We start from the raw sequence: 10,354 nt of genomic DNA on the forward strand, positions 1-10,354 counted from the left end.
GAGAGTTTAAGGCAATATTTATCTTAAAAGAACACTTTTATGTGTTATTGATAGGAATAACAGTCCAAGCCCATGTCTTTATCACTTCTTCAGTGTCCTTGTGATAAGGGTATAATTGTAAAGTTAATGCAAAGCCTAATACTCAAGATAATCTATGGTATGCTATCAGTTCTCATTAACATAAGTTAGGCATGTAAGCATTTAAGCTTGCACATGAGCATTTCATTTCATTTAGGACAAAATGTTCTACAATTTTTTTGACAACCCTAAAAAATTTCAAAAACTTTCTCATACTTTTGCATCTGTGTTATCAAGAACTTGTAAAAGCCAATGATTTCCACTACTAAAACCCTGAAGTGGCCTGGATCTCCTTAAAAGGCCATAAAATAGAACTTTAATGACTGCAGCATAATCCTATAAACTGTGAGTGAACAACAGAACTTTATACCAGCCCACAAAAGTCCTGAGTCCCAATGTGACATTTTTTAACCCTCTAAGACATTATGCATCAGCCAAGAAATACCTTGAATTAATAATTTTGCATAGATCTTTTATTGCAGATATACACAGGTACCTTCTGTGACGTATTAAAAAAAGAAGCATACTTCCTAAATGTTCCAGTTTTTTACTGCAGCTTATTTGTAGTTTGTTTTTCCTTAATTAATTTCCATTGAATTAACTAGTCATTTAACTACCTTAGATTTCTTTTGAACTTTTTGATTAAACAATATGAGACCTGCTAATACAATCGACATGAGGCACATTCTCAAGGCTTCATTTTCATCCCAGATAAGCAGGTACTACTGGCATCACAGCATCCATGGAAATCTGCCACTGCACATGTTAGGTCTGGGAGTACAGGAGTAAACTGTCAAAACAGGAAGTAATGTGTGCTCACAGTGTGTACAAGTGATAAAACTTAATCCTTTCACAGTGATTCATAACCACACTCTGACGATGAGCATATCATCTGATGTTGTTTTCTATACAACAGAAAGAAGGCAGAGAGGGGAGACGGAAGGGGGCAGGTAGTCAGACTGGGAAGGAAGAAAGGAAGGAAAATGGGGGGATTTTAATACCCAACTACTTCTTGACATTTTGACCGATAACCTTGTATTTCATCGATTCTTTAAAGTGGAAAAAAATCTTTCTTTTGTAGCTATAATGCTGTGATTCACACATAACGACTTTCTCGTCCCATGCTAAAATTAAATTCAACTAACAACATGATCCTGTTTCTTATCGATTAAAAGTTGGATTTCTAAAAAGGCACCGATCTTATCTTCTGTTTTCAGATTTGTCTTCTATCCCTAGATCAAGTTAAAACTCTATCAACATAAAATAAAAAGAAAAACCATAATTTTGAAATACTCACAAACATCATTGGGAATTGCTTTGATTTTATCATTTTAAAATGAAAAAAACTTAGTAATAAATTACACACAAAATTAATGTTTTATTTTTGTTCTTCACACAAAGGATGAAAATTAAGTTATTATAATTCTGTATGAATGGCATTTACAACATAAACCTGCATTTATACACCTTTTCATAATTTAGAGTTTGAATTTAAAAATTCACATGTAAATTGCTAAAAACCATATAAACTCACACAACACATAATTATTTAAAAGTTAGTTCATTGATTACTTCCTGTTTCTTACATTGTCTCTTGAAGCTTTTTGGGGAGAGAAAGGCAATTTTTGTGATGTTAATGACACCACCTACTAAAATAAGAACATACACCACAGGCCATAGTAATTTGATTATGGAACTCTCTGGGTAGCTTTTTTATTTTTACTTTTTAAACAATATGCTGAACAAAATTTAAAATAGTTTGTTTCACAATAAGCTGAATGCATTCTTTAGCAAAACTGCCTTGCCATTTAATGTATTTAAAAAAAAAATAAATATTTGAAAAGTGTATCCACAGTGTTCCTAAGAAATGGTTTTGAATTCCAGAGTCCCAAGGAGATGAATTGGCTGTCAGATAACAATGTGCTTCCATCAGATGGACTTGGCAGTTGTAAACAAAAGGAATTTTCTCAGCTTTTCCTCACAAATATGAAATATTTGCTCTCAGCCAACAGCTGGGGTGATTTAAAGAAGTCCTGCATATATATTAGTTTTCATTCGAAATTACAAATCTTCCTCCCACTCGGAAACATCTGACTGCATCTTAGTAGAACAGAAAATTGTTTTGAGATGAAGTGACATTCCCAGAGGAAGTAAAAGGCAAAAAATAGAACCTACTTACAACTCTAATCAAATTTCAGATCTTAAGGCATCTGGTTAATAATTTTTAGGAAAAGTTAATTTATTCATGATGAAAGTTCAAATGATACTCCAAGGTGGTTTGAAAAGTAATGAGTAAGTTTGTTTTGTTCTAGTGCTTCTGATAATATTTAAAACTATAATATAACCAGAATAGAGACTGCACGAAAAGCCACTGAAATTCCTTCAATGATTTGAAAGTTATTTAAGAAACAAAATATATATGTGTTTCCATATGATAACTAAAAGTTATTCATGGAAAAGCTTTTAACGTTTAAATGATAATTTTAAATTATCTATTCATCTTACCAAACATTGAAACTGCAATGATATTATTTTTTTAAAGGGATAAGCTAAAACTACTTTTGCAAGGTACTCACTAGGAGTTAACTATTCATGAAAGCCTATGAAAGAGAGAAAAGAATAAATACTTTCAGAGTATTTTTATATACTAAGAGATAGGCTGTGAACTTATGAACTTTGTTATGAACTTAACCAAATGTTTTGCCTGTTTTTAGCCCCTCCAAAAACTAGCTTGAAGTAGTGATTTTAAATTTATTTTGAATTACACAATTTTATTTCCTATATTGCAACATTTAGCATGGACAAAATTTCACAGTAAAATAAATTAGACATCTCTGTGTTTAATTTTACTTGAAGTCATAAAAATGTAGCCTATATATTTACAAATATCTTAGAAGTTGGCAAGCTGTTTTTCTACAGCTTGTTACAGACAATTACACAGAATGAACTTCCACCCTCGGGCCCAGTGAATCAGAATATGTGTATGCCTAAAATGAACTTCATATTTCATTATTCTAAATAAAACTTTATTTTTACCTAAAATGCCTATTAAAACAGCCACGGAAAGTTATTAAAATAATTGTTGCTGCTTTTAATAGAGTTGTTATCTGCCCTTAAAATGCAAACCTATTAAACTTGAATTATCAAGACATATGAGATATGGAATGCATATTTCAAATTACAAAGTGTGCAATTTATCCTAATTATTTCAGACAGAAGTTTTGTCTTTTGTAGACATATACACTGTAGACATAAGATAATAATAGCCTGAAGTAATGTATATCAACTCATAAGATTTTGTGTCTGAAAAATTAAAAATATATTTTAAAGTCTGCAGTCCATATTTGATCTTCTTGGAAAAAAAGAATTCATGTTAAAATGACCATGCTTTGATTACATAATTCTTACTTGTATTCCTACTAATCTTTAAACTCCTTTCCAGCAGAAGTATGAGAAAGCTTCTATAAAATAATGAAGTAAAACTGTGAATAGCAGTTATTAACAATGTCCACCATAAGTGTTAAATATCAGAAAGCAAATCTTGATCACTAAGAATTTAAAACACTTCTTCAGAGTCACTAATGACACACAAAGCAACAGAATGGAAATTAAAATCACTATTAGCAAAACTTTTCTTTTCCATAATGAAACATAAATGAAAATAAAATTACCAGCTTTCTTCCCACATAAGCAAAGAAAACAAATTAGATGAATAGTAAGAAAAATACGCACATCACCAAGTATCAAAGCAATGGTTTTCAAGGAAGTAAATGGTTCAGGAAAATAATTCTGTATTTTGGAACTTTATTACAGTTAGTACTATTTTTGCAAAACTTCTACAGTTTCTAATTGTAAATTAGTCTGAAAACCATTTATTCAACCTCTTGTTTCTGTAAACTTTCAAAGAGTAAGACATGAAATTGAAAACATGGTCCTTGAAATTCAAGTATTTTTAAAAATACAGTTATGTCGTCATAAGTTTGGAAGTGAAAACACTTACAGTCTCTCCAGTTCTTTAAGATCCTGGAATGCTCCTCTTTCAATGGTGGTAATCTTATTCTCCATAAGCTGACTGAAATGCAAAGTATAACAGGAGTCTTAATGTTACCACTCACCATCTGAGTAAGTTTCAATTCAGCAACTGAAACCGTGCAACCTCTTTCCCTTATAAAGTTAAATATTGGTCTGCTTTGAGATTCAATATCAAACTTAATGATGATATATGGAATAGGGAGGAGAAATAGCACTGATATCATAAAACTTTCATAGAAAATACTAATGCAGTTTCTCACAAAATTTACTATCAAAACTAAACCTTAAACTACAGCATATCCTGAAGAGCAGTACATGACACTGCAGCTTTGAAGGCTGTTTTTGGTAAACTGATTTTCAAGTGAGTCCTTAACTGAATGAATCAATATACTGTAATTCATCATACACATACTTCAATTAACTTACAGATATACATCAGAAATTGGAAGAATTCATAATCGCCAAAATGTGTCTTTTAAAATATGAACACAACACACAATGATCAAAACTATATGTTCACTACAATGTAAATATTTACAAATCTGTGCATAAAAACAATTTTACATTACTTTGAATCTCAAATGATGACTCACCCAGAACTAATTTAACCCACTAATTAAAGAAGTAATCATACTGCAACAAGTTTATAAAAGCTACAAAGATATAAAATACAGGAAACAATTCAAAATATGATCACTGTATTTTTATAGAGAAATATTTCCCACCAAAAACTCTGTGAAAAGCTGGCTTACTTGACTTTAATGTTAGAAATTATATCTATATAAGTTTTATATATCTATATAAGTGTTATTTCCTAGAATAGTCTGAACATTTTTATATTAGTAATAATAAAATGCAGACCCACTTAAATTCTTTCTAGTTAATCTCAAATCCTAAAAGTGTATCAAATGTCTCACATTACTTATTCATATTGTGAAAGCAATTATTCTACACTTTTATAAGCATAAGGCACTTAGAGTATGGTATAGCAAACACTTGAGGTCATTTCTGTAATATTGTTTCCATGGCCTGCATCCAACCTTAAAATAAAAGTCTGTGTTTTTATTAAAAGTTGTAGTACAATGATAAACAAAAAGAAGGAAACCAAGACCTTTTAAAGTTTTATGTGTCTGTCTGTCCTTGGGACAGTTTTTAAAACTGAGACCAGTAACGATTCAAAACATGCAAAAAACAAAAGAAACAAAAGAAAACACAGAAGAACATACTTACAGAACTCTTAAGTGTCGAAGACCAGCAAAATCTGTCTTGGTAATCCGTGTGATGTTATTTCCATTCAAATCCCTAAGAGAAAACAAGTAAGAAAATGAAAGTTCCATTTTATTTCTATCAATATCTGGCTAAACAAAGAAAAATGTAAACTAAATAAGAACTTTAAGATTAAAGATCAGTTCCAATTACTAACATAGTTTACAAAGTAAAAGAGAAGAAAGCAACTTTTGAAACACATTTTATAAAATGATTCTTAATATGTTTAGCGTCCACACTTGCTGGCATATGACAAGAAAATGAAGTGATTATGTTACCACGAAAAGTTCTCTTTTGTGTGTGTATAGGAGTGTTTTCAATTTTTGCTTTTAGAAGGATGTCTATTAATTTCACAGGTATTCTGCTATTAACCATTATTGTTAGGCACATACACTCCCAAAAAGTTCCCTTCAGCAAGTCAGATGAACAATTTTCTAATACTCTTCAGGAAGAAATTTGAAAAATTCAGAACCCTAACCTTAGGTGGCACGGTGACTAAACTTCCTAAGGCAAAGAAAAAAGTTAGCGTGCCATCAAAAGAACGGCACTTCAAAGACTTGCATTTATAGGCATTTACCTTCTAACAATTCTATGTTTGTATGAAAACTAAACTCTTCATTTGCAGCTCAGGGCCCCCCGCTGTGACTGTAAAGTGAAAACTACTAGCAGGGGCAATAATGGAAATAGTATTCAGTCCCTGACATTTTTGTTCAGATTTCAGCACCACGTTTCCTCCAAGTCACAACCCCTTCTCTGGCATCTTAGGTCAAGATCTAAACTTGCCCCGGTTCCAATCATTTCAAGTAAAACCAGGCTTTGCTGTGGTTTCAATGTTCTCCTTCATAGAAGTAAGTTTTCTCTTACCTTGCCTTTGAAACATCATGTTTGAAATCTGTATTTAATGTGTTTATTTCGTCAATGATAGAATTTTATAAGCCAGCACTGAGTAAACTATGTTCTGAAAACTCTTTATAGATCCCTCAGAGGAAAAAAAAATTTTCAAGGACCTGGAACTCAATTGCTATTTCGTCCCGAGTGCATTCCCTTTTTGTTGAGTAAGACGTATTAGTGCTTAAACTTTCGACTGTTCGGAATGGCATAAAATGACAAGTGCTAGGACAGAATTCTGCATTGCCTTATCCCCAACCCACTGTCGGTGCTGAGCAAAGACCCGTCAAGTTGTTGCTACAATTGTTGGGGTCTTTCACTGGCTATTTGATGTAACGTAAATCCCTACCCCCCACCCCAGACAAACGTGGGGGATCACGTTTTGACAAGACGCCCTTGATAGGGCCCCAGCTTTCCCAGGGCTGAGGGAGAAGAGCGAGGAGGAGTTGGGGGCGGCTCAGTTAGGTTGGGGGTGGCGGAGCCATTTGCAAAGGAAGAAAGGGCCCAACTTCTGGCCTTCAAACTGAGGCCGAGGGAAATGGGTTGGATAAGAAGGACGACTCCAGGCGCTGCGGGCCGCGCGGGTATAGACGTGCGGGTCCGAGCCGGTCCTCTCCGCTGCCGCAACCCTCGCCCCGCGGGGGCGCAGAAGCCCGCGCCCTCCGGGCCCGGCGCAGCGGCTAGGGAAGCGCGCCCGGGGCGCTCGCTCGGGCCGCACGGGCGGCGGCCTCGGCGCTCACAAAGAGCGCGGCCTCCGGGCTCCGCTTCCCTGCGCTCGGGAAGCGCCCCTCCAGGAGCGCGTGGGCCGTCAGCGCCGGGCGGCGCTGACTTCTTCATTAGACACTCGCAGAGACAGGGAGGCGGGGATGTCTTCGGGCAGCAGAGCGCGAAGAGGGAAGGAAAGGAAGCTGCTGCCACGTGAAGGGGCGCAAAAACTGCCAGGAAGGTGGACGGGGGCGTTGGGGCTCTGCAGGAAGGGCCGGAGGGGGCAGCCGAGGGCCGCGGGGTCGTCGAAGCAGTCAGATCCGACTCAGCGAGTTGCGGTTGAGAGCCAGCCCTAACTTCGCCTAGACGTTGGGAAGCAGTCCTCCGCATTCGCCCACTCGGACAGGTCCCTTGGGGCCCGCCGCCGCCGCCGCCTCCCCGGGGAAGTGGGGGGCGGGGGGCTGTGTGCGAGCTGCCGCCACCCTGGGGCATCCTTCCCTCCACGGCCTGGAGAAGCGCCCCTGGGCGGACCGAGCCGCCCAAGACCCCTTCTCCCCTCCCTCCGGCCCCACGAGAGCGACACAAAGCCGGGGAGCGGAGGTTTCTCTCTTTTGAGTGCCCCCTCAACCCCCGCGCCCCCGCGCCACCCCGCGGCGCCTAGAGCGGGGATTCAGCCGTGCAACCGATCCGCGAGGGTTGGCAACCGCAAGGTGACTCCGTGTATGGAGTCTGGGAACAAAGTCAGTCTGCCCTGCTCCGCGCATCCACGAGTACTTGTCCCCATCTCCCTGGCTTCCCACCCCAGAGAAGTCGCCCTCGCGGGGTGCGAGCGGCGGGACGAGGGCGGGAGGCAGGGACCAAGTGCAGCTGCCAGCGGGCCCGCCCCTCCTGGGTAGTGGCCCCTCCCTGGGCAGCGCCCTCCCGTCCTTCGCCCTCCCAGAGAGTTCAAGCCCAGGATGTGCGTGCAGGAGAGCTGGGGAGGGCTGCCCCAGGCGCAGGTCCCTGTGCCGCTTCATCTCTCCAGCCTCGAAGCACTGGGTGCGCGACCCCGATGGGGGAGGGGAGAGAGGGAGGAATAACCCATACTCACAGTCTCTCGGTGTTGCGGGGGATATTCCTGGGCACGCTGCGCAGCGCCAGCCCGTGACAGTCCACTGTGCTGCCCGAGCAGGAGCACTGCGCCGGACACGCCTGCGGTGCCACCTCGTTCAGGATCGCCAACATTAACCCCAGCGACAGGGACAGCGTCTGCCAGCCGTCGCCGCGCATCTTCCCCCGCCGCCTCCTCGCTCGCGGGCGCCGGGGGTTCCTCTTTAGCTCGTTGCTCCGTGCGAACCGCGCTGTGTCTTCAGGCCCAGTGCCTGGCGAGGGGCTAGCAACCCAGAGTGTCCGAGTAAATGTGCACAAATAGGGAAGTAACAGTAATAATGGTCAGGGCAGCAGAGCTGACACAGGTACACGCCTCCCACCTCCCCCCGACCCTCCTCCAGCAAGTCAGGCGCTCCTCGGGCAACTTTAGGTCCTGAAGATCAACCGGCCTGGCCAAGGCTCCACGGAGACCCCAGAGCAGCCGGGAGGAGATCACGCGTCGTCTGTCTCACAAAGATCAACTTGGCGGTAAAAGAGCTGGGGCTCCCAACGGCCGTGAAGATGCGGGGGCCGGTTGCAAGGGGAAAGTGGGTGCTCCGATTCCAGTGGGGACGGTACGAGAAAGCAGAGGGGTGCTCAAGAGAAATGGTGGCCTCGATCAAAGTGGGCTCTCCGAAGCTAGAAGGCGCAGGAGCCTCGCGGGCCCGGAGCGGAGCGCGCCGGCCGACTGAGCATGGCGCGCGGGGGCGCACGGGGCGGGCGCGCAGCCCGGGGGGCGCGGGGCGGCGCTGCGGGGCTCCCGGAGCAGCTCACTCACGCGGCCTCCCCCCAGCCTGCGGCTCCTCCGCAGCCAGGACCGGTCCTCGCCGTCTCCCGACAGCCAAGGGCGGTTTGCAAACACACATGCACTTCGCTGAAGGATGTCTCGGCAATCTCGCCTCCCGCCGGGCGTCCTTGGCGACGCTCCGCACCAGGGCCTTCCCCGAGGTCACGCAGGAAAAACAAAAGGGCAATCGGGCCGCCGCAGCCGGCAGGAATATCCACTAGTCACGACCCTGGCAGAGGAAATCCAAGAGGCCAAGTTGAGGACGAGAGCTCCTGCGAGGACTGAGTGGGGTCTGGCTGGCAGACAGGCCGGAAGGAGTGGAAAGGCCAAGGTGGAGGGGTCTGCTTCCTGGGTCCTGCCCGGGTGTCCTGGGCGGTGGCGAGGTGGCAGTTGGGCCGGTGGGATCCGCTCCTCCGAGGAGAGCCAAGAGGCAGCTGAATGGCAGTCCTGTGTGCGTGTGCGCGCGGGGGTCAGCCCCTCTCGTCTCCCGGATACGCTGCAGCTCCGCAGCAGACACCTGATGGCAAAGGTGGAAGAAACCAGAGCGGGCTCCTGGGCGGCCGCGGCCCCTCGACCGCCCCTCGACTGTCGCCCACAAGTGGGTCCTCCTTCTCAAAGTGCAGGAACTTTTCCCAGGCTTTGAATCCCGTCCCCCACGGCCACCATGGGAGTCCTCCCGCCGACGTCGCGACGCCGCCTGGCTCCTGGCGCTGCACCTGACTCGGCGGCCGCAGTCCCGAGCAGCCCGTCTCCTTCCAGCCCCTTCCCCTCTCCCGGCTGCCTTCAGCGCCTCCTTCTCCAGGGAGGGAAGTGAGGAAGAGGGATGGCGGCGACAGGGAGCGGGGATTCGGTGGCTCTGCTGGCTCCCAAGCTCCTGGCAAGTGTCTAAACAATAGGACGGACACAACAGCCCTAGGCTCGCTCGGCTGCGGGAAGGTGGGTTGTTGTTGTAACTGGAGTTGCTCGCTCGGGCTGCCTGGCGCTGAGCGCAGCCGAACAAAAACGCGGGCCGCGCCTCCGGGGCTGGCTGCGGGCCCCCGGACGCTCCCCTTTCTCCTCAGCACTCCCGCCGTGCCCAGAAAGCTCGGCCGCTCCCGCCCGCGCCCGGGAGCCACGGCGTTCCCATCACTCGCCGCCGCTGCCGCCGCCGCCGCCTTTTTTTAAGCACCGTCTGCGGCAGCCACCGCTGCCACCACCGCTGCCGCCGCCGCCTGCCTCAGCCGTCCGCGCGCTCCCCAAATAAATAACCCCAAGTCAGAAGTTAAGCCGGCGCCGGCCTTATATACCCAGCGGAGCCCCCACCCCCTGGGCCCCGCCCCGCGCGGCCCGGCGCCGCCCACTGGCTGCTCGCGGGGAGCCCGCACCTCGCCCGGGAGAGGTGAGGCCGGGGCTGCCAGCGCCAGGCGGAGGCGGCTGCGGCGGCGCGTTCCCGCGCGCCCCGGCTCGCGCCCCAGCTCCCACGCCCGGGGA

The 10,354-nt window shown here is 45.1% G+C and overlaps 1 protein-coding gene across 4 annotated transcripts in view; it reads right to left on the bottom strand.

Moving 5' to 3' along the window:
• SLIT2 (slit guidance ligand 2) overlaps positions 1-8,427 on the bottom strand; it is a 358,529-nt gene extending 350,102 nt beyond the window's left edge. For all 4 annotated transcript variants that reach the window (XM_070613088.1, XM_070613086.1, XM_070613087.1 and 1 more), the window contains exons 1-3: positions 8,060-8,427; positions 5,341-5,412; positions 4,079-4,150 (exon numbers count right to left, since the gene is read on the bottom strand). In XM_070613088.1, coding sequence (XP_070469189.1) covers positions 4,079-4,150; positions 5,341-5,412; positions 8,060-8,238 — 323 coding nt within the window. In that variant the 5' untranslated portion in view covers positions 8,239-8,427. The remainder of the gene's footprint in view (positions 1-4,078; positions 4,151-5,340; positions 5,413-8,059) is intronic.
• Between the last annotated feature and the right edge of the window lie 1,927 nt (positions 8,428-10,354).

Source organism: Equus przewalskii, chromosome 3 (assembly GCF_037783145.1).
Source record: "Equus przewalskii isolate Varuska chromosome 3, EquPr2, whole genome shotgun sequence".
In the NCBI taxonomy this organism is placed as follows: domain Eukaryota; kingdom Metazoa; phylum Chordata; class Mammalia; order Perissodactyla; family Equidae; genus Equus; species Equus przewalskii.